Source organism: Myotis nattereri (assembly GCF_964212035.1).
Source record: "Myotis nattereri genome assembly, chromosome: 10".
In the NCBI taxonomy this organism is placed as follows: Eukaryota; Metazoa; Chordata; class Mammalia; order Chiroptera; family Vespertilionidae; genus Myotis; species Myotis nattereri.
Window position 1 is genome coordinate 39,717,193 of NC_138085.1, and position 24,803 is coordinate 39,741,995.

General features: G+C 41.1%; 1 protein-coding gene across 2 annotated transcripts in view; it reads right to left on the minus strand.

Moving 5' to 3' along the window:
• Positions 1 to 391: 391 nt before the first annotated feature.
• The window catches only part of STAMBP (STAM binding protein), a 29,532-nt gene continuing 5,120 nt past the window's right edge, over positions 392 to 24,803 (minus strand). For both annotated transcript variants that reach the window (XM_081101619.1, XM_081101618.1), the window contains exons 3-10: positions 17,759 to 17,834; positions 17,394 to 17,489; positions 15,389 to 15,752; positions 12,839 to 12,963; positions 11,802 to 11,939; positions 5,105 to 5,217; positions 4,198 to 4,297; positions 392 to 2,003 (exon numbers count right to left, since the gene is read on the minus strand). In XM_081101619.1, coding sequence (XP_080957745.1) covers positions 1,947 to 2,003; positions 4,198 to 4,297; positions 5,105 to 5,217; positions 11,802 to 11,939; positions 12,839 to 12,963; positions 15,389 to 15,752; positions 17,394 to 17,489; positions 17,759 to 17,834 — 1,069 coding nt within the window. In that variant the 3' untranslated portion in view covers positions 392 to 1,946. The remainder of the gene's footprint in view (positions 2,004 to 4,197; positions 4,298 to 5,104; positions 5,218 to 11,801; positions 11,940 to 12,838; positions 12,964 to 15,388; positions 15,753 to 17,393; positions 17,490 to 17,758; positions 17,835 to 24,803) is intronic.

The window sequence follows — 24,803 nt, forward strand, 5'->3', positions numbered from 1 at the left end:
CTCCCACTGGGGATGTGCCCACAACCAAGGTATATGCCCTTGACCAGAATCGAACTTGGGACCCTTCAGTCCACAGGCCGATGCTCTATCCACTGAGCCAAACCGGTTAGGGCCAATTCTCCTATTTTTAAATTCAGTAATATAGGCTTTAATATTTCTCTCTTCTTGGCTTTCCTCATATATTTCAATATTCTTTTTTGTAATTTGAAGCAAATGCTTCATTCATTTCTTTTGATTCTTTCTTATTAAATAATTAAAGCATCTAAATTCCCTTCTCTACAATATGTAGAAATTCCAGAAGTTTTAATTTGTGATATCGCATTATCATTCATTTCTAAATAAAGACAAATGATTATATATGTATTTATTTTCTCATGCTTTCCTTCTTTTACCTTCTAAAGGGTAACCTTCTATGATTAACTTATTAATTTTTAAATTGTATAAACTTTAAGATCATTATTCAAAATGTATGCATATTCACTGTACAGGACCAGGCAACAGCAGGACTGTTAGGGCAAGGCAGAGCAGTCCAGGCTGCCTCAGGGCCACACAGGGAAAGGGGGATAGTAACAGGCGAGGCACTCTCGCTTCCTCACTTGGCCCCACATTCCTACCCACGCTAGAACTGCAGGAGAAATCATTTCCAATATCCCGCAGGTTAAGAACCCAATAGAAGAACAAGAATAGAGAGAGTTGGCTTTTAGGAGAAAAGTTCCGCAACCACTAAACTAAATGATAAACACTGAACATATTCAGGACATAAAATTTTCAAATGAAGCAAAACTTCATACATTTGCAGACTTTCCACTACAGAATTTTGATATTTAAAAAAAACCACTCCTCTCCTATCCAAACTATTTACTCTTCTGCCCCCACCTGAGGGTCACAAACAATACCATCACTTCCAGGCCACCTTAGAACACAAGCTCATAGAAAGAAAAGCACAGGATCAATTGCAGCTTTAAACACCTTCCTAAATGTTGCCCAACTCAGAAAAGAATAATCAACACAAAAAATTGGTAGGGGGGGGGGGGCGGGCACGGGAATGCAATCATTTACGTGGAGTGTAACCTGGAACTCCAAATAAAGGCTCTATTATCGTCATCTGAAAGCTTTTAGGACCTAGGGAGGAAGTTGAGACAGCACCAAAATGCACAGATGACTTCACAGCCCTGGGTGATGGCAACAGGTAGACAAGAAACACAGAACAATTAAAGGTGAACTGGGACACACCTGCACAGCAGCACATCTCAAATTTCATATTCCCTAAAACTAGACCTTTTAGTCAGCCTGTTCAGACGAAGCTTGATCAAACAGATTGCTCTAGAGCACACATGAACAAATAAGTTAATTGCTTTTTATTGTAGAGGAAAAAATATCCTGAAATATTTGTTAAATAACATATTAGTAATTCCCAACAAAATCATCCTTCAGGGTTGTCAAGTTCACCATCTGGTCAGACACAGGGAGCTGTCCCTAGCTCTCATAATAAACTTTATTAACATTGCCATAAACCACACAAAAACCCAGAGATTTTCTGAATGGCTTCCAAATTTCTGCAAAGATGCCCTTAATTAGTCCAAAGGTAAACAATAAACAAGTTGGCAGAGAAATTAGGAGAGCTGAAAGAAAAAAATGTTAACAATTGGGGAATCTAGAACAAAGAGTATATTAGTGTTCACTATACCCTTCTTTCAAGTTAATTTCTTAGTTACAGGCAGACTGAAAAGTTGCTTTAGCATGATTGTGCTATTTTCCAGACTTGCCTAAAAATATATATTCAAATATTTCTTTTCAAATCAGAAATAGAAAGAGTTCTCTCCCAGGTGATACTCACTTTCTATTCTGCCTAAAAAAGCCTCCAGAACTTTATGGAAAGTTTAAATTAATGGGCTACAGTACACTGATGCGGTTTTATAGTTCTTGACAGGTGTTTGGGTCAAATCTCATCGCAGGTCTGTGATGGTCACTGCTCTGTCCACAACAGTCACATGGCTGCAGCTCTGTAACAGAAAAAAAGAAAGAAAGGGGAAGTCCTGGAACATTCTGAAGTCATTTTTTAAAGTTTCTTACTTAACAATGCTCATTCTGGCTAGTGGTTCCCAGTTTGGAAGCCAGATTGCTACTTAACTGGCAGTTACAGTAAAGGGTCTAGGAATCATTACTTCCAACATGGGCCTATCTATCCTTGTTTATTTTTCAAATGTATCTATACTCTAGAGCAGGGGTGGGCAAACTTTTTGACTCGAGGGCCACAATGGGTTCTTAAACTGGACCGGAGGGCCGGAACAAAAGCATGGATGGAGTGTTTGTGTGAACTAATATAAATTCAAAGTACACATCATTACATAAAAGGGTATGGTCTTTTTTTTTTTAGTTTTATTCATTTCAAATGGGCCGGATCCGGCCCGCGGGCCGTAGTTTGCCCACGGCTGCTCTAGAGTCATTCAAAAGGTATATGTTTACCTAAAAGAATTGCTGACTTCATTGCCGTTTTTTGGGTCACTATGTCAATCAGAAAATAAAGCACTCCTCCTTTAAAATGGGGAATGCTCCCTTTTGGCATGCAAAAGGGGTCTTCATAACTGAAAACCTGGACATTTTGGGGGATTGCACAGCCTCTGTTTTAACATCCTGGACCCTAGACATTTATTACTTTCCAAGGTGGACTAACCTGTTTTTCTAACCTATACTTTAAGGATTTTTAACCTAATATTTTTTTCCTTTTAACTGAATTTATTGGGGTGATACTGGTTAACAAAATCATACAGGTTTCAGGTACACAATTCCACAGACTAAGCTATTTTTTTCTTATAGATCTGTCAGAAAGTTGTTCTCATTCTCAGCTGAAAACTGTCATTCCATGAGGTCTAAGTTTTAGTTCTGAGTCATAAGAAATACACCCAATATCTTTTTATACAACAGTTCTTCTAACAGTAAAGACAGTTCTCAGATTCTCCCTGGAGTTTCTCTTCTAAACACCCCCAGTTCTCTTTATATGACAATGTTCTGAGTCTCTTTTCCAGATTGGTCACTGTCAATGAACCCTAAAGAAATAACACTCCATGCCCAGCATGGAGCGGAGTGACACTATCACAGTAGAGGGGCATACTGCAACACATTGAACTTATCAGCAACTGAAACTTTTTATTCACAGAATTCAACTTAGGGGAAAAACTTCCTAAGAAGGTCATAAAGGCCGAAACTGGTTTGGCTCAGTGGATAGAGCGTTGGCCTGCGGACTGAAGGGTCCCAGGTTCGATTCCGGTCAAGGGCATGTACCTGGGTTGCGGGCACATCCCCAGTAGGAGATGTGCAGGAGGCAGCTGATCGATGTTTCTCTCTCATCGATGTTTCTAACTCTCTATCTCTCTCCCTTCCTCTCTGTAAAAAAAAAGAAGGTCATAAAGTCCCTATTATCTAAGTAAAATTCCAGAATCAAATATACTTTACTTATTGTGGCTTTTTTCCTATGATTTCAAATCTCTTATTGAAGTACTAGAAGCATGGTGCACAGATTCGTGCACAGGTGAGGTCCCTTGGCCTGGCCTGCAGGGATCAGGCCAAAATCTGCTCTACGACATCCCCCGAGGGGTCCCAGATTGCGAGAGGGTGGTTCTTGGGTGACACACCCCGGAATCGGGCTTCCTCCTCTCTGGTTCCGGGTGCATTGAGCACCTGCCCCCTAGTGGTCAGTATGCGTCGTAGCTACCAGTCAGAGCGTCTGCCCCCTGGTGGTCATTGTGCATCATAGCTACTAGTCAGATGGTCGAATGGTTGACGGTTGCTTAGGCTTTTATATATATAGATAGGCCTAGCAACTGATATTGATAAAGAAAAAAAACTAACAGTTAATAAGCCAGCTTACTGCACTAGGTATTTTCTGCATATTATCTCATTTAACCCTCTCAATAACTCTATAAAGCAGGGATTATTATTATCATCCCCATTTAGAGGTAGAAAGGTGAGGCGCAAGAAGGTTACGTGGCCTGATCAAAGACACATGGTTCTTAAGAAGCAGAGCTAAGACTCCAATCTGTTTCCATCCCACACTGCCTCCCATGTATTAGGAAGATTTGGGAAGATAGGTGATAAGGCTAATCTTCTATGTGGGTCAGAAAGGCAATGCACCTCATCAGCTCTGACTGTCTTCTCTGCTTGAGGCACAGCCCCGAATCATTCTATGTAGATACATACACAGAAGAGTGGTGGATCCTTGCTGTGTGGATGAAATCCTTTCTGGCGGCAGGAAGAAATCTCCTCTAGTCCATGATCAGTTAGTTTAAAGAATCCAGTTCTGGAAAAAGAAAAAGCAGACCCAGAATCAAGCAAATGTGGCCCCCCAATCCCTAACACACGCACACACACACACACACACAGCAGGGCAGAGCTCATTTTGAGACCACCTCAGAAGTATACTGGCTGGTAAGTCTCTTCTCTGGTGAATGAATCAGAGTTAGAGAATGAGTCATCACTGCCACCACACTCGTTTGCTAGGGGAATTCACAGTAAATAACAGGATTTAGAATGAAAAAGAAGTTAACATTGAGATAATGTTTGATTTTGAAATTCTCTAATCTGACATAAAATCTCTTAAAATTCCTATTGCTTCAAGTCAAACACTTCAAATTTCTTATGTCCTTTTCTTAGAAAAGGACCTAGCCCTAGCTGACCTAGCCCTAGCTGGTTTGGCTCAGTGGATAGAGCGTCAGCCTGTGGACTGAAGGGTCCCAGGTTTGATTTTGGTCAAGGGCACATGCCTGGGTTGCGGATTCAATCCTTACTAGGGGGCATGCAGGAGGCAGCTGATCAATGATTCTCTCTCATCATTGATATTTCCCCCTTCTTCTCTGAAATCAATAAAAATATATTAAAAAGAAAAGAAAAGCACCTAAGCTGTTGCTTGGATATCTTTTCAAACAAGTGTACCAGGTTTATCAGGATATGGAGCCTAAGAGGAAGCCTCTTAGAACAGCCAATTAATACCACAATCTATATGTTTTATAGAGAACAAGGTCTTAGGGATAGAGACCCTTTCCTCTGAGGCTTCCCTCCACTGCCTCCTTGTAATGCCCCCCCCCCCCACCATGTCCTATGTACTTACTCCTGGAACTTAGGGGAGCAAACAATGGCTATTGACTCCGGCAACATCAACTGATAGGAGCAGTGAGTGTGCAGGTCAACACTGGAGAGGAAGGCAGTCTGTGTGGGATGAGTCTGAGAAGAGAAAAAAAGTCAGAGACGCCCTCAATGAGAATTCACGGCTAACCCTGGCCCATGCAGGAAGGTAGAGTCAAATAGTCCTCAGCAGCTAGTGGCCACAGTCTCCTTCTCAAGTTCAAAGCCATTGCAGCCATGAGGGGAACACCTGAAGTTCATGGTAATGAATTTCTTTTCCAGCAATGTAAACAACTGTTGTTTAACGTGAGTATGTGAAGAGACTCATAATTTCTAATTGACCATCAAGACTTATTTAACTCCTCACAGGCCCTCTCTGCACAGTGAGAGTCATCCGTCCTGGAATAGATGGAACAGCTGCCCAACAATACTTCCACATGGTAGAAGTCAAGGACTTAACCAGTTAGACGAGTGATTCTCCTTCCTGACAGAGGTGTTAAAAGGTCAAACATGAGTCTGGGGCTCTAAAGGCAAAAGGGGCAAAGGCTGTCCAGTGATAAAGCATATCCTCCAAGGATATAGAGGCAGGGGTGACAGGTAAGTCACACAAAGGAACCTGTCTTGTGTCGGAAAAGGACCACAATATTGAAATGTGAAGTTAGAACACCATCTAAATGTACATTCAGTTTATCTCATTTGTTCTCAATTATTTGTTTAATTAAGCATATTCTTTGTACATAAATGAACAACCATATAATGATATATGTTCACCTTTGAGGGGGTGTGATTTTAAATAACAAGAAAGAAAAAGAAAGACCCAGTATGACTCAAAAAGTCCACCAACCTTCACTAACAGAAAAGCACAGAAAATCAGTAAGTATATTTGACCGGTGTTTTCAAACCCGCTGTGCAAAAAATGAAGCTCCTCAGGAGCTTGTCGAAAGCACAGGCCCCTGTGCTCCACCCCTAGAAACATCCATCCTGAGAAAAACTTCTGTTTTTTTAAAAAGCTCATTAGCCCTGGCTGGGTCCTCAGTGGTTAGAGTGCTAGCCTACGGACCAAAGGATTGCTGGTTCAATCCCTAGCCCTAGTTGGGTGTGAGCGGGAGGCAACCAATCGATGTGTCTCATATCGGTATTTCTCTCTCCCCCCACTCCTCCTCCCTCACACTCTCTCTCTCAAAAAAAAAAAAATCAATGGAAAAAATATTCTCAGGTGAGGATTAAAAATAAATATATAATAAAAAAATAAATAAAAACAGCTCATTAAATGATTCTCTGTGCCACCTTGTCTGAGAAGCACCACTCCACAGAACACTGTGGAAGAGGTCTGCAGGACAGGAATGTGTTAGCTGGATGCTGACAGGAAACCACACACAGATCTTCACAGGGCGGGTATGGATTTTGGTGATGACAAGGGAAAAACAGTTTCTACCTGATAATAATATGATCCTATAGACTGCTAAGGACAAATGGCCTGTACCAACACATTTTATCCCATGGTTAGAGCCAGAAATTCTTTTTTTTAAAAATTAAATTTATTGGGGTAACATTGGTCAATATGAACACGTAGGTTTCAGGTATGGGTTTATATGTTAAAAGATGTGTACATTGCATCACGTGCCCACCACCCAAAGTCAGATCTTCTCAGAGCCAGGAATTCTAACGGGAACGAATGAGGCCTACACAGGCCGATCCAGACCTCCATTCTAAAGCTGGGTTAACCAGAGAGACAATATAGAGACACATATCAGGGGCTCAATAAGTAATTGTTAAACTAAATAAAAAAACCTTGCCTTGCCCTGGCTGGTGTTCTCAGTGGTTAGAGCAGGGGTCCTCAAACTTTTTAAACAGGGGGCCAGTTCACTGTCCCTCAGACTGTTGGAGGGCTGGACTATAGTTTAAAAAAAAAAACTATGAACAAATTCCTATGCACACTGCACATATCTTATTTTGAAGTAAAAAAACAAAATGGGAACAAATACAGTATTTGTATTTGCATGTGGCCCGCGGGCTGTAGTTTGAGGACCCCTGGGTTAGAGCATTCCATTCCTGGTTAAGGGCAGGTATGTACCTGGGTTGCAGGTTGGATCCCCACCCCCAGTTGGGGCTCATGTGGGAAACAACCAATTGATGTGTGTCTTTCTCACAATAATGTTTCTCCCTCTCTCTCCCTCCCTTCCAATGGAAAGCAATGGAAAAAATATCCTTGAGTGAAGATTAAAACAAAACCAAAAAAACCTTGCCTTGAGCCACTGTTTCCCTCTAACTACTGTGCCTTCTCTCTCTCCTTCCCTTCACAATTGAGTTTCAATAGAGCGAAGGAACAGAAATGAGCAAGGAGAGTGGACACTGAGGCAGCCTGGGCGCCTGGATGGGAGCAGAGCAGCCACAGGAGAGCACTGCTAGCAAAGTCAGTCTGAGACCAGGTGGAGGAGAGCTTGAATATTAGGCTTGGGGTTCCACAATAGCTGGTGATCAATACATGACCATACAGAGAACTGGTTTGTTGCTGGCATTTTCTTTTGTTAAACTAAATAAAAACCTTGTGTTGCCCTGGCTGGTGTGCTCAGTGGTTAGAGCATTCCATTCCTGGTCAAGGGCACGTACGTACCTGAGTTGCAGGTTGGATCTTTTGCATTTTCCTCTTGCTAACTGTAAGATCTGAGCACACTTATGGTCTGCTTTTGTTTATTTTTAATCCCAAGTTAGGAAGGGATGGGACAGAAATATCATGGAGGAAATGCTATCAATTTAGGATCTAAATTTGTTCCTACCTGGGGCCTCACTGATATTAGAAATCCTTTTGTTCATTTGCCGTTAAGTTCTTTCTGAAGTCCTAAACAGTAATTATTCCAGACTTTCTCCCATCTCCCCCACTTCTTAAACCCCTGTCTCTTCTCACTGGGGTGACTCTAGACTCCAACCTTGTTGAAATCAAGATCACCTAAACTGACTTTCCTTAACCCCTGCAAATATAACCTCAAAATTTTCTCTGCCCTGGCAAGGTGGCTCAGTTGGTTGGAGCACTGCCCAATATGCCAAAAGGTTGCAGGATTGATTCCTAATCAGGGCACATACTTAGGTTTCGGGTTAAATCCCTGGTCAGGCAACTGACTGATGTTTCTCTCTCACATCGATGTTTCCCTTTCTAAAAATCAATTTATTTAAAAAAAACATATCTTTGGCTGAGAATTTGTTTAAAATCTGTTTCTTTCTCTCTGCCTTCAATTCTGTCTCAGAGGAATGAGTGTTTTCTCTCCTGTATGAAGATGAATGTCCTTTGTTTAGTTTTGATTTGGTACTTTCCTACCTCTATAGTTTTGATTTGCTCCTTTCCTGCCCTCTAAAATCTCCTCCACTGGCTCACTGGTGTGAAAAACACAATCAGACAACTAACAGGCAAGAATGGAAACAAACCTTAAAAATGTTGAGCAAAAGAAGCCAGACACAAAAGAATACATATTATGCTAGTATAATTCTATTTATATAAAGTTCAAAACCAGGCAAAACTAAATATCTCATTATGAATACACATTTAGGTGGTAAAACTATAAAGAAAGACAAGGATTTCCAAAAAAGTCAGGAGAGGAGGAAGTGTGACTGGGCAGGAGACAAGGTGTGGGGGTGGGAGCATGCTTCTGGCAATGTTCTATTTCTTTAAAAAAAAAAAATTATTGATTTCAGAGAGAGGGAGAGCGAGAAACATCAATGATGAGAATCATCAACTGGCTGCCTCTTGCACGCCCCTTCTAGGGATCTAGCCCGAAAACCCAGGCATGTGTCCTGACCAGAAATCGAACCCTGATCTTCTGGCTCATGGGTCGATGCTTAACTGCTGAGCTACGCCGGCCAGGCTCTATTTCTTGAACAATGTTCTATTTCTTGTAGTTTGTGTACATAGATGTTTGTTAAATGGTTCATAATTTAGTTTATGTACTTTCTTATATATATTATATTTCAAATGTAAAGGTTTAAAAAAACAAAATCAAACCAAAACTCATATTCAAGTCCTTCATACTGAACTATAAATCAAGCAAATCTTCTCTTGACCTGGCCACTCCTGAAGCCACTAGGAATCCCCCCTCTTTCCTTTCCTTTAGGGCTAGGCTCTTCAAAAATGTGGTGTGCATTTCACTATCAGCATAACCTCCATTCCCATTACTCCTTCAGCCTTTATAATCTACTCCCACTGCTGCCTAAAACCAATTAAATTGAGGTCACCAGTGACTTCCCCAAATCCAACAGGCTCATCCAGGTCTTCATCATTCTAGAGCTCTCTGCAGCATGTGACATAGTTAACATCCTGAAATTTCTTCTTTTTCTGTGTTGTTGTTTTTTTAATATATTTTTATTGATTTCAGAGAGGAAGGGAGAGGGAGAGAGAAACATCAATGATGAGAATCATTGACTGGTTGCTTCCTGCACGCCCCACATTGGGGATCCAGCCCAAAACCCGGGCCTGTGCCCTGACCAGGAATCTAACTGTGACCTCCTGGTTCATAGGTCAATGCTCAACCACTGAGCCATGCAGGCTGGGCCTGAAGTTTCTTCTTAAAATGTTCCTCCTCCTTTGGTTTCTGTGTCTTGGCACTACACTCATCTTTCTCTGACATCTCTTTGCTTCATTACTGCCTATTTCCTATGTCCCTCTAGGTAGCCTGTCTCCAAGGCTTCCAGCGAATCTTTTCTTGTTCCCCACTCTCCTCCAGTTCCTAGACTTCCAAGATCAGCTCTATGAAGAGGTTCCCAGATATTTCTGCCTTGGCCTTGCTCCCAAGCCCCAGCCACATTTCCAATAGCCTGATAACTATCTCCACCGATTTAATGTCTCACTAGTACCTTCCATTCAACATGCTCAGACTGAACACCATTTATTCCACTTCCAAAGTAAGTTCTCCTCCTGGAGCCCGGTTTCTGCTTATGAGATGATCACTGCCACTCCCACGAGTCAGGCCCCAAATCTCTAAGTCATCACTGACCTTTACTCATCATCCTCTTACTCATTCCCCACATCCTCTGAAATCCTACATTCATCTCCTCCTACCCAAGCACAATGCTATCATCCTAGCTCTCATAATTAGATTTCATCACCACACGAATCTCTTAAATAATCTCTCTGCCTCAACTTATCTTAAAACTGCTTTTATTTTAATTTTTCGAAAGTATGGTTTGCTCTACTCAGATGTAAATTCATACTGTACACCTGAAATGAATATATTATATGTCAACTATGTTAATAAAAGAAGAATCACAAATACAGAAAAAAAAACACCTTTAGGAGTCTCTTCTTACTAAAAAGGAGAACTATTCTGCTTGTCTACCCAATGTATCACGTTAAAGCTTATCTACCACCATTTCCTGGCATGAACCATAAACTCCAGCAAACTGGACACTCAAAGCTCCAGGCACCGCCTGCCTATTCCAATGCCTCCCCTTCCATACAGAACTCTCCCTTGGCCCATCTTGTCAAAATTCTAGGAAATCATACCAAGTGATCCCTCCCTCCTCTGAATTCCACAGGGCTCTCTTTGCTCAAGGCACTTGGCCCATTCTGCCTCATGTGAAGAATTATAACTTGTCTATGTGTCTAATTTCCTTCATGAAACCAGAATCATATCTTACTTAAATCTATAACCCCAGGCAGATAAGAAATAAGTTTTTTATCCAATGGGGATACACAATGGAAGGCAAATATTTATGTACTTAAACTGAATACAGGACAGAGGCACATGGGAATGCCTCCCAGGTGAGTATTTCCCAAATTCTAACATACAAGTATGAGTCATCTTCCCAAATCCTGAAGTGAGCTGACTTGTTCGTATGTAACCCTGGCACACAGCATGAAAAGCAGCCTGGTCTGAGAGTGAGGAATTGAAAAGGAAAAGAAAGGCCAAAACCGGTTTGGCTCAGTGGATGGAGCGTCGGCCTGTGGACTGAAGGGTCCCAGGTTTGATTCCGGTCAAGGGCATGTACCTGGGTTGCGGGCATATCCCCAGTGGGGGATGTGCAGGAGGCAGCTGATCGGTGTTTCTCTCTCATCGATGTTTCTGGCTCTCTATCTCTCTCCCTTCCTTTCTGTAAAAAATCAATAAAATATATTTAAAAAAAAAAAAAAAGAAAGAAAAATTAAGAAATAATTTTTAGAATTTTATTTTACCTGAATATTACCAAAAGATTACATAAGATATGCAGACACTTGAAAATCACCTATATTGGTGGCCCTTCTGGTTTACAAAAAGGTATAGGCTGCTTTAAGAAAAACCAAATGCAAACATCTGAATGAACTTCCTTGGCTCATTTAAAATATTCTGAGCTCTATACTTCTAGGAACATATAGACTATGTACGAAATAGGCATAGCCCATATCCACTTATATTCTAGGCCATCACCATTCACACTCACAAGAAATCTGGGACATTAAGAAAACAAGTTCATTTTTATTAAAAAAATAATAATAATTAACTAATTAAAAAATTTTAAAGCCCTAAGTAGTTCCCAGAAATCAATGCTGGAGCACAAGCAGTCAAGTATGCTAGGGAAGTCGAGTGTGCATCCAAGGGAAGGAGACACAATCATCTAAAAAATCTGAATGCGATTCACTTTGTTCTAAGAAAAAAACTGGCAGTATGTTTACAACATCGTGAGAGAAGGGACTGACCCGAGCGCGCGGCATTGCTTACATGAATCCAGCCCAGTGTGATGAGGCCTTGCTGATCCTGTATGAGGAAAAGCTCTTCTTCGTTCTCCGTGTTGCAATAATCGGACCCAGCACTTTGCTTGGGGATGAGAACGTGGGTGATGGTAAATTCATTCCTCATCTGTCAATGAAGAAAACAGCCCATCCTGATTCCCAGGCATTTATGCAACCTCACTCTGTCACAGCAGTGGAAAGTTCAACACCTATATAAGCGAAGGCCCATCCCACCCCAGTCTACACCTTGCTCCCTGAGTCCCCCATCTTGTGGTTCACAACCTTGGCTGCTCATGTGCATTCTCTTGGGGGCACTCTGCCAAGTCACAGATGCCCACAGCCCCATGGGGATTTCCTCTGAAGTGAAATGGGTCTACTGGTGGTTCTCAGGAAGCTCCGCATGTAGTACCATTCCTCTTCCTTTGCTCATGTCTTAAGGAGTTTCCCTATCACTGTTTCTCTAAGTCCTTCTCATCATTTAAAGCTCAGTCCAAGTCTATTCCACTTCATTCATTTATTCATACTTATTCATTCAGCAGCGAGTAATGGATTCTGTAAATAATGGATTCAATGTTCTTTCCTTCCTCAAAGTTCTTAGTGCTTGTATTGTACACACTATTCAGCATGCTACTTACCTTTGGTATGTATCTCCCACCTTGCCAAAGTGCTTGGGTTCTTTCTGTGGACACATGTTACGTGTCGTATGTATTTCATACCCCCAGGTCCTACCATAAAGCAGGTGCTTGAAAAATGGAATACAGATAATGACTGGATCTTCCTACCACGTGTAGAAATAGGTATTTCTTACTACTGGCATTAAAATAATCAGTTAAATTCAAGAGACTCAGAAAATCAATCAGATATGGTCACCAAATTCAAAGTGACATTGCATTACACTGCTGTCCATGGTTCCTTGGGCAAAGGGATTGGTACAAAGAGTAACCGACCCTGTTTATCTTCTCTCAGAGCCACAGGAGGCCAAGGGGGGAAGAAACAGTTTCAGCTCAGCAAAGTATTTGTTTTTACCAGTTTTCCACAGAGAATTCCACATGTCTCTACTCCCCGTGCAGTGTTGGCACTGGCTAGTTGGAGGAACTGTGGGCAGAGCCTCCCGGGAACCACCATGTGGCGCAGCCCATCAATTGTAGGAGCTGTAACGGAGAAAAGGGAAATATCTGAGACCACGGGCAGAGACTTCCCAAGCACACTCAGAGTTGGCAACCCTGGGAGAGCAATGTCCTATCACTGCCACATCCCCTTTGCCCCCAACTTCAGGCAGTGAGAGGGAATCTCATCCTAAATGGCAGAAGAGAGAGGGTTATAAAGTCTCTTTTCCAACCTCTGACCATAGCTATTGGGAGTACAAGATTTCAAGAAAAGAAAAGAGGCTTCAGCCCAGCTGGTGTGGCTCAGCAGTTGAGCATCAACCCAGGAACCAAGAGGTCGCTGGTTCGATTCCCAGTCAGGGCACATGCCCAGGTTGAAGGCTCCATCCTCAGTCGGGGGCGTGCAGGAGGCAGCTGATCAATGATGTTCCTCTCTCATCAATGTTTCTATCTTGCTATCTCTCTCCCTTCCTCTCTCTCTAAAAACCAATAAAAAGATATTTTTTAAAAAAGAAAAAGAGAGAGACTTCAATCATTCAAGTTAAGACAAGGGTAAACTTCTACTTAAAATAAGTTTCTTCTGCTCTGGCCAGTTTGGCTCAGTGGATGGAGCGTCAGCCTGCAGACTGGGGGGTCCCGGGTTCGATTCTGGTCGGGTTGCAGGTTTGATCCCTGGTGGGGGGCGTGCAGGAGGCAGCCGATTGGAGATTCTTTCTCATCATTGATGTTTCTATCTCTTTCTCCCTCTCCCTTCTTCTCTGAAATCAATAAAAATATATATTTTTTAAAAAGTTTCTGAGCTATTCCGGAATTCTGTCACCATCTAATACAAAGGAATAAAAAATAATCTCCTTGTTCAATTAAATTTTTACTTTTATTTTAATTATCTCATTTATTTAAGATAAAAATATCAAAGGGTATGCCTTTCAAAGAAACACACCAGGATATATTCTAGATAACAGAAAGTAATATGGGCAACTACTTACTTCTGAATTTAATAATTTAGAAGAAAGTGAAAATGATAAAACAAAAAAAATCCTTCTGGTCCTCATAAAAGGCATGCGCAAACAAAGCAGCTTATAAGCCTGTTCAGAATGCCAAGCATGGACCCAGTCCCTGAACACCAGGGAGAAACCCATGAGAGAGCCAGCAGGCTAAAATCAGGGGGTATCTTTCACAGTCACATTTTCATTAAAAAAAAAAAAAAAAAAGTGAAAAAGGATGTTCTGCTTCTGCACACTTAAAAGCAAGATCTGGACCGCTGGAGAGGTAACAATGTCAGACCAGGAGCCAAGCAGTCACGTGGCAGTCTGATGCCGGTATCTGAGATTCTGAATTAAGGTTTGGCACCGTCTTTTCAACTCAATAATCACTTACCAAACAGACTCTGTGCTCAGCCCACAGGGAACACAGAAAGGAGTAACACTTAAGCCCTAAGCCGGCCAGAAGTTAAAGCCTAGTTACTGACTAAGGACTATACTACCAGGTAATGACCTTTACAGATAATAAGAGCTCTGGGAGTTTTAAGAACAGAATCAATTTTATTGAAGGGAAGAAGATCTGGGAAAACGTTAAGAAAATCAGGGAAGACAGAGAGAAAGAAAAGAGATTTTAGGTTCAGGGCAAATGTTAACAAACCTCTTTGGATAAGATAGTCCAGGGACTGTTATGGGAATATGAGAGTCCAATTTGACCAAAGTATAGAATATGCATGAGGAAACAGTGTGAGAGATAAGTCTGTCGAGTATGTGAGGGAAAACCCTAAAGGCAAGGCTTCAGAGTCTAGCACCCCTGGCCCACTCATACATCGTCCTTTTAAGTGGATCTTCTGCAAAGCAGACTTCCTTAAATGACTACTTGAAAGCACATTCCTAACCAAAACGATCTATTCTAATAATTAAGGTATACTTATCAATGTGAAGCTATTGTTACTTTCTCAGATAGTCCATCACTGGTGAGAGGAAGAAAGACTATCGATGGTGTTTATGGCTGGACTGAATTATCACCTACTATATACAATAATCACCTTGACTAAGTTCCTTTAGGATCAGGAATGTTTTCAGGTGAAGTACAATTCAGTAGTGGCCCCCTTTAAAGTCAGCTGTCACACTACAAACAAGCAAAATAAATTTCAAGTGTCCTTTACAAAGGGCCAATAGTAGTCTCTAGTTCATTGAACATTTCAAATCTCTGTATCACCCTTTAAAGCTGAGGGTGGGACTTTCAAGGATATTATTATTTCTTCAGAAAACTGATCAAGATCCAGGTAAATTATATGGCTTAAGAAAAGGCCACTTTCATAATACAGCCAGTGTGACAGGATGCAGTCTAGCAATACTGATGAAATGGGAGCTGTGACCACAGCCTAATGAGTGGGATCATAAAGGTCATCTTTTAGGCAGAATCCCCCAGAATGACACACTGTTTAGCTGCAGCAGAGATGAAAGAGGACATGAGCAAAAGGACTCACTTTCTGAGCTGTGCAATGTTCCAGGTTTCAAGGACCTGTCCACCACAGGTGGCCTGGCAGGCTTCACAGCTGTATTACAGTCTGAAGGCTGTGTGGCTGCAACCGGTGCCATGGGGGACACATCTAGGGAGGGCTTCTCCAAGTCAGGCACCAGTGGGCCGCCTAGGCCAGGGTCCACCTTCCCAAACTCCTGTACAATTTTCAGCCGCTCTTTTTCTAGTTCTTGGTTCCGGATCATCTCCTCAAAGGCATGGAACTGTTCCTGCTCCAACTGTTGCTTCTTCTGTTGTGCTACCCTCTGTCTTTCCTTTTCCATCTCCTGCTGGATGGCCCGGTTCCGGGCAGACTCTTCTGCTTCCTTCTTCTACAAAGAAAGAATAGGAGGATAAGGCTATTCAGCAGGGGGACTTCCCAAAATGTGCTTCTGCTCTGGCCTGATTTCCCAACACAGGATTCATGCTCCCTCAGTACCTCTACACACATGGAAGTCACCCACTCCCGTCTATCTAGCCACCATATACCTATTCTTCAAGGACAGTTAATGTCCCATTCCTCTCAGTACCCTTCCCAATGACTCTAACTAATGTATTTTCTTTACTGAAATCTTGATGCAACTTATTGTCTGCATTTCATAACTGGTATCATATACAGTTTTATTCTCTAACTGTGCCATGCATACATTCTAGATCCCAAGTAAGGCTATAAAATAGAACCAATTCCAAACTTAAACCTGCTATGTTGGGGTTTCTATTGAATTTTTAACCCAAAATGAAACCTCTGAAATGTTCTGGTGATCAGTTCAACACAGAATGACTTTTTTTTTTTTAATATATTTTATTGATTTTTTACAGAGAGGAAGGGAGAGGAATAGAGAGTTAGAAACATCGATGAGAGAGAAACATCGATCAGCTGCCTCCTGCACATCCCCCACTGGGGATATGCCCGCAACCAAGGTACATGCCCTTGACCGGAATCGAACCTGGGACCCTTCAGTCCGCAGGCCGACGCTCTATCCACTGAGCCAAACCGGTTTCGGCCAGAATGACATTTTTAATGAACAAGAAATATTAAGTACTAATCTCCTCCATTAAGGTTTTCACTCACTCAGTGCCTTAGAAATATATGCCTCACAGTCCTGGCCAGTGAAATCACTGAGCAGTGGTTAGAGTGTTGGCCCATGTACCAAAGGGTCGCAGGTTGGATTCCCAGTCAAGGGCATGTACCTGGGTTGCAGGTTTGATTCCCAGCCCAGGTTGGGGCTCATTTGGAAGTCAACTAATAGATGTTTCTCTCTCACTCTCCCTCCTTCCCTTCTCCCTTCTAGTCTCTTTTAAAAAGTCAGTCATGCCCTAGCTGGCTTGGCTCAGTGGATAGAGCGTCAGCCTGCAGACTGAAGGGTCCCAGGTTCAATTCCAGCCAAGGGCACATGCCTGGGTTGCGGGCTCGTTCCCCAGTAGGGGGTGTGCAGGAGGCAGCCAATCAATGATTCTCTCTCATCATTGATGTTTCCCTCTCTCTCTCCTTCTCCCTTCCTCTCTGAAATCAATAAAGAAATATATTTATAAATAAATAAATAAATAAAAAATAAAAATAAAAAGTCAGTCAATGAAAAAAATATCCTCCAGTGAGGATTAAAAAATAAAGAAATATATGCCTCATAACTGTTCGCCTCTCTGCTGGTTTTCCCCATCAGTCCAGAACAGAGCTCAGCAGAGCGCTGCAACATAATGTGGAAGTGCCTGCAGGGTGCACTCGCATCTGATACAGACCACTGATGGCGCCCTGGGAGTTCCTCCGCATGCGTGAACTGACTCTTCCTAACAGGAGTGATTTGAAAATGGCTTGGAAAAAGGTGGACAGGCAGGCTAAATCTGTGTTAGAGTACTCAGCTTAAATACTTGCATTCTACTTTTCTGAGTTCTGGTACTTGCCAAAAATAGTAAAGTACCACAGGGCACAGCCTAAGAAGAAAAATTAATTTCCTTTTTTGTTATTATATACTCACTTTTTCTTCATTATGTTCTGTGTATTCTTTGGTATATCGTTTCAACAGCTCTGCCTTCAGCTGTTCTGCTCTGGGAAATGCAATCTCATTTAATTTCTGACAGATACACAAAAATACTGAAAATTAGAATAAGTCCAAGCTAATTAAATAGAAAAGTCAAATTGGCAGTGGCAACAATATTTCCAAAAACAATTTGAAATACTCCCTATGGTACCATATCTGCTATTTCACATTGATCTGGTGAAATGGCCTCATCTCCTATTGCAGGATTTGATGCTCAGATGCAGCCACTACTACTTTACCCTGAAGTTAGTGTGTGCCACTGCAAAGCTTTTAGATGGGTGACAATGAAAATGAAGACCCACCTTTAACGTGTCTTTCTTTTCAGGAATGACGGCCGATTTGTAATCTCGATGTTTTGGTAGTTTCTCAATAAAGAGCCTAAGGAAACAGATCAGAACGGTAAGGATACAAAGAAATGTCCAAAAGACTCTGAAGCAATGCACCTCTCTTTCCTGCAGCCACTGCATGACGGGGTCCAGATGTGCAGACGAGGGGAACAGACCCATGCAGGAGGCCATGTTTCCCCAACCACCGCCAGCCTATAAAGGGCACAGAGTGTTTCTCTTTTCTCCCAAATCAGGCCCCAGCCGCAAGCACCAGACTCCCACAACAAAAACATGTGGGCGGGGGGAGCCTATCCTCTGCCCAAAAATACATTGCCAAAGACATTCTTTTCTTCTTGGAAAACATTCAGGCTTCCAAATGAAAATATCTCAGTCACAAATAATTCTTCAGAGAAGAGTTTAGCAGCCAAGGGCAGGAAGCTAAAGGAAAACCCATGTTCTATTTCTACTCGTAGCCCCATGTGACCTTTAACTTTGGCTTGTTTTCCTTTGGGATTCATGCTCCTTCAAGGAATATTCCTTGCACCATATAAACACTGAGAAGCTTAGACAATACCTGTATATAACATGTTCATGTTATATGTATGACATACACTATGATCTCTGATGAAAAGTGCTCAGAAAAACGTAAGTGCTACATTTTCTCTTTCAGTTCTTGTCCTTGGCTGTGAAGCTCAGTGGGAAAAATAAATGGACTCAATTCACAGACCTCTAACATTTAGGATGTCTACTTGGAGACACTGAAAAAAAAATGGAAATCTCGTATCTTATCAGAGCCCAAAGTGGCGAATTCAGAATTTCAGTGTCAGCTCTAGAATCTACTCTTTTAACTGCTACACCACACTGCCTCCACATGGTTCCTGTTGGAGGGGTTCTGAACAAAGGGGTGTTTCTAAACATTTTTTTGTTACTCCTTACCCAAGAATATTTTTTCCATTTTTTTTTTTTTTTTTGAGAGAGAGAGAGAGAGGGAGAGAAAGAGAGAAACATTTATGTGAGAGAGACATTTTGGATTGGCTGCCTCCTACACATGCCCAACCAGGGCTGGAGTCAAACCTGCAACCCAGGTACGTGGCCTTGACCAAAAATTGAACCCACAACCCTTCAGTGCAAAGGCCGATGCTCTAACCACTTAGAACACCAGCCAGGGCCAACGGGATCTTTTAATAGAATTAAGTCATAATAAATACAAGGCAAGACCCAAAACAAATATGTTGAGGGTAGCTTGCTCACAGTTATGCTCTGCTATAGTTGGGATTAACTGAGTCTTCCATTTTCTGCCCATGGACAGGAGAAAAACAGAGGAGGAACCCTCAGTAGGGGGAAAAGACGACAACCCCTACGCTCCTCACCATTAAAACAAACCCTCTATAGAGCCCTCCTCCTCTCAATCCAAGACCTTTCATGCTGCGATAAATTCTCAAATCAAAATGATTTTTAAAATCTTCCCTGTGGGTTCATGAAAAAGATATAAAACAGCTGCCTTGAAATCTAAAACAAGTAGATTTATTCAATCATAAAGTCCTCAAAGGATAGTAAGATGAATAAGACACAGTTCTTAAGTTCAAGAGACTTCCAATTCGGTAACTCTCTCACCGAGACCCTAAAGCCCAGGTTCATGTTCACCACCTCAGCAGGCTGAATGTGCTTTGTATTGAAGCTAAATCAGCCAAGGATGTACTGTGTCATATAAACACCTCACTTTCTGTTCGCTTATGCTCTCAACCTGAAGGAAGAGACTGTAAAGTCCCGGAGGCCAAGAGATTTCTTTCTCATGCCTCTTTGTGTATTACTCCAACACCAATACAGTGCCTTGTATAAAGAGGCACTCAATAAAGATCTGATTAATAGAATGGACTTAAACTTCTGGATGAGCTGAATGAAAAAAATCAAAGGGTAAATAAAAAGTGTATATAGTATGCTTCCTTGTAAGAAAGGGGACAATTATATATATGTATATCTATACCTATTTATATATACTTATATATATTTTACTTATGAAAATCTAAAGAAATATAGGAAGTATATACATGACTTATACATAACATATATATGGTGTGTGTATATATATATATACACACACACACACACACACACACACACACACAGACACAAATCAAAGTAGGGGGCAGGGGAAATAGGGTGGACAAGACAAGAGTGGGAGTAATAGAATCTAGTTTATAAGTAAGGATAAAAGTTTCCGACCTATACATGAAAACCTTTCTCTTGTTTCAACTGTTGTCCATTTTCTGAATGGGGACATATGGGCAGAAGGGACTCTTAAAAACAAAAACTGGACCCTGACTGGTGTGGCTCAGTGGATAGAGCGTCAGCCTGCGGACTCAAGGGTCCCAGGTTCAATTCCGGTCAAGGGCATGTACCTTGGTTGCAGGCACATCCCCAGTAGGGGGTGTGTAGGAGGCAGCTGATTGATGTTTCTCTCTCATCGATGTTTCTAACTCTCTATCCCTCTCTCTTCCTCTCTGTAAAAAATCAATAAAAAATATATTTTAAAAAAACTGGGCAACATAACCCCTTTCCCATACTAGAGGAAAGAGAGTTTAGTGGTTCGGAGGACAGGCTCTGGAGCTATCCTGCCCAGGTTCATTCCTGGTGTGGCTATTTACTGTGACCTCAGACAAATTACCTAATCTCACCATCCCTCAGTCTCTCTCTCTCTCTCTCTCTCTCTCTCTCTCTCTCTCTCTCTAAATATATATGTATATGTATATATATACATATATATACATATACATATATGTATATATACACACACACATATATATACACATATACATATGTGTGTGTGTGTGTGTGTGTATATATATATATATATGTACATATATATATATATATTAGAAGTAGAGAAAAACAGTACCACCTGATAGGATTGCTGTGATGCTTAAAGAAATAACAAAAATAAAGAGCTGAGCACAGTGCCTAACATATAGCTAACATCTACTATGTGCTCATATGACTGTTTTTACTAATAAATAAACAAATAAAAGATATGAACAAGAAGAAGAGATGAAGATATTAGCACCACGGCTAGAAACGTTCAAAGCATAGAAGAGCTGTGGCCCAGATGTATACTGTTCCCTGGGGTTAGATCTGGTTACAGCCTAGAAAGAGGATATATACCAAAACAAAGAGAGAATCATTGGCAAAAACACAAGGAAAACCACCTAATAGAACAATTCGGGGAAAAGAGATAAAGAGAAAAGTAAACACAAACGGTGAATAAATATATGGTATTGTATTCAACTTTATCATGAAAGAAATTGAAATTAAGATATCATTTTCATCTTTCAGCTTGGCAAAGTCTTAAAGGTTAATTACAACCAGTGCAGGCAAGGGTACAGGAAAATGAGTGTCCTTATACACTCTTAGCAGGACTATAATTTGATACTATTTTTTTCTTAGGGAAGGGAGAGTGTGGGATACAACTATTAAAAATTCAAAATGTGTTTATCCTTTAAACTCACAATTCCACTTCTAGGAATATATCCTACACAACAGTACAAAGGTATATGTATAAGACTATTTTATATAGCATTGTTCATAAAAGCAGGGAAAACTAGAAACCTAAATGTCCATCGATGGGATTATTTAATAAATTATGGTGTACCCAAATGTGATAAATAACATAATCACCCATCCATTGATCCAACAAATAGTTACAGAGCATCGGCTGTGGGGTCAGGCATTACTGTAAAGGCTAGGGATTTGACAGTGAACGACACAGTCACTAATCCTCCCCAAAGAGCATATATTACAGTGGGAGAACAAACAAACAAAAAGTGGATAAGCAGTGCAAGGAAAAGTCATTGCTAGAGAAGGGAAATGGGTAATGGGGGGAGGGGGGTGAATAGGGATTAAGGTTTAGATTGGCCAGCTAAGGGCATCACTGGCAAGGTGGCATTTAGGTAAAAACTGGAAGAGAATGAGCCATGAAGAGCTCTGGCAGAAGAAATAGCCCTGAGGCAAAGTGAGATGAATGAGAATGTCCTGATATGGAAAGATAGATAGGACCGTTCAGAAAGCAAGATGTAGAACAAAATACACTGTATGATTTCATTCATGCTTTAAGAAACAAGGATACACATGTGAGCCCATGTGCTTGCACGGGCATAAACATTTTCTTGTATATAACAGTAGTTACCTCTGGTAGATGAGACTTTTCACTTTAATATTCCCTTGCTGTATGTTTTGAAAAAAATAGTTTTAGCCATGAACAAATATTAATTTTGTATAAAAATAATTAATTCAAAAAGTCAAGCAGAAATTATATAACATGAATGTACTAAGGACTCTCATTTCATTTCTTCCAATCTTAAAAAGTTAATCAGCAAGGTGAGCATAATCAGAGATGAAGACCTCTTTGGTTTATAAACCCCAATTCCAGTAGTAACCATTTTCAGAACAGGTGACAGACCATTTTCAGAAAGTGGGTTTGCCAAAACCGGTTTGGCTCAGTGGATAGAGCGTCGACCTGCGGACTGAAAGGTCCCAGTTCGATTCCGGTCAAGGGCATGTACCTGGGTTGCGGGCACATCCCCAGTGGGAGATGTGCAGGAGGCAGCTGATCGATGTTTCTCTCTCATCGATGTTTCTAACTCTCTATCTCTCTCCCTTCCTCTCTGTAAAAAATCAATAAAATATATCTAAAAAAAAAAAAAAAAAAGAAAGTGGGTTTGTGTTTCAGGAGGCTCAGAGAGCAGGCAGGAATTGCTCTGCAACTCCCTTCTATGTAGTCTAGTCAATGACCATAAAAAGCTGTGAAAGAATCCACTGCCTGGATTACTGTCTGTGCTCATCATGAAAATATGTGCTGCTTTAATATGCTGAAGATCTTTCTTCTACCCCAGGGTCTGCAAAAGGCAAAGCATTCCTACAGCAGGGAAAACCTCTGAGGCGGGGAATGTGCTTGAGATCACTCAGATGCCTGAACTGCTCCAAGGAAAAGAACAAACATACCTTTTAAACTCCCGAATTAAAGGATCCACAAAAGGTCTAGAACAAGAACAATGACTCTCAATAGTGGGGGTGGCAGAGGAGTGGTGACGTGAATGTCTGCCCCCTCCCTCCTGTCTCCTCAGTTGTAATAATTGCCAAAATGAGCCATTGTTACTGATAGAAACAGACCAAGTAAAACGCAGTAGAAAAATAGAATGAGAATAGAGCTAGAACATTTTTCCTACTCTTAGGGCCTGATGTTTCAAGAATCAGAATTAGGGTCTTAATGATATCTGTAAGAAAAATAAAGCTACATTTATTGATCCAGGTCAAGCCCACCCAACAAAATCCCAAATTAAACCCCAAATCGAACAAATTTAAGTACATGAGCTGCTACAAGCCACCTCTCTCTCATTCAACTCTCCTCCAAGCCTAGTTCATCATATTAAATGGTCCCAATTCATCATATACTAGTAAGGGGAACCATATACAGGGACAGACTCCCCATATCAGTCTCGCTGTTAACACTAATACTAGTATTCATGCCACTCAAAGTAACATCAAGTCAGAAAATATCAATTTCTTAAGAACCCCTTTTACTCATTTTAAAATATACTAGTATATTTTTGTATTGATTTCAGAGAGGAAGGGAGAGTGAAAGAGAGATAGAAACATCAATGATGAGAGAGAATCATTGATCGGCTGCCTCCTGCATGCCCCACACTGGGGATCAAGCCCACAACCAGGACATGTGCCCAGACTGGGAATTGAATTGTGACCTTCTTGTTCATAGGTCGACGCTCAACCATGGGGCCATGCTGGCCGGGCAAGAATCTCTGTCCTTTTAATCTTACCACCCACTTGCCTATTTAGTAGTTTATTGCTACAATTAAATGCTCTCTTTTCTGTAACAGCAGCCTCTCATTCTCCATAGGATCTTTTCCATAGCAAAAAAGATGCTCTAGAACAGTGGTTCTCAACCTTGACTGCACATTAGAATCACCTGGGAATCTTTTTAAAATCCTGATTTCTGGGCCTTATCCTTTGTTATGGGATGGGGCCACAACATTAATAACAAAGAAACAGAATTTCCAGGGAATGAGGCCCAGAAATCAGGATTTTAAAAAGATTCCCAGGTGATTCTAACGTGCAGCCAAGGCTGAGAACTACTGCTCTAGAATCTCCCATCTTAAAACACACACCACATTTTTATACAATCCTTATCCCCCTTCAATTACTTCCTCATTTTTCCACTTTACTTCTTATCCAAACTTCTACAAAGAGTTGTCTATGCCAGGTCTAGGCAAACTGTGTTAGTGGGTCAAGTCCAGATTACCATCTGTTTTTATACATAAAGTTTCATTGAAACACAGCCATACCCTTTCATTCATGTACTGTCTATGGCTGTTTTCACACTACAAAACAGAGGTTGTGGCACAGATCAAATGGCCTGCAAAGCCAAAAATATTTACTATGTGGTTCTTTACAAAAACCCTGATGACAGTATACTCACTTTCTTACTGCCCATTCACCATTCAACCCACTCTAATCAAGTATTTCTTTAATCCTGCTATGAAATTGCTTATCAAAATCACCATGATATTACCAAATCCAAATCCTCACCCATCTGATCCAGCTGGCTCCTCTCTGCAAACACTGACCTCTTTTGACTCACGGTCCCACTCTTGCGTGGACTTCTTCCTGACTCTCGAACTTTCCTTCAAAGTCCCCCTTGCTGGCCCTCCTTCCACTAACCAACTTCAGGGCTCAGTCCTGGGCTCCTTTTCTCATTCTATAGTCTCATTATCAAGGATTCTTGATCCTTTTATGTGCTACGGACCCTTCTGGCATCTGATGAAACCTACAGATTCCTCCTCAGAACCTTTTTAAAAATATAACTAATTAAAAAAATAAATACAAAGAATTACAAAAGAAGCCAATTCTACTGAAAAATCATTTTCAAAATATGAAAAATTCTGATGTGTGCTTTTTTACTAATGTGCTTTTTTAATGCATTTATTAATGTATTATTACTGCATTAAAAACA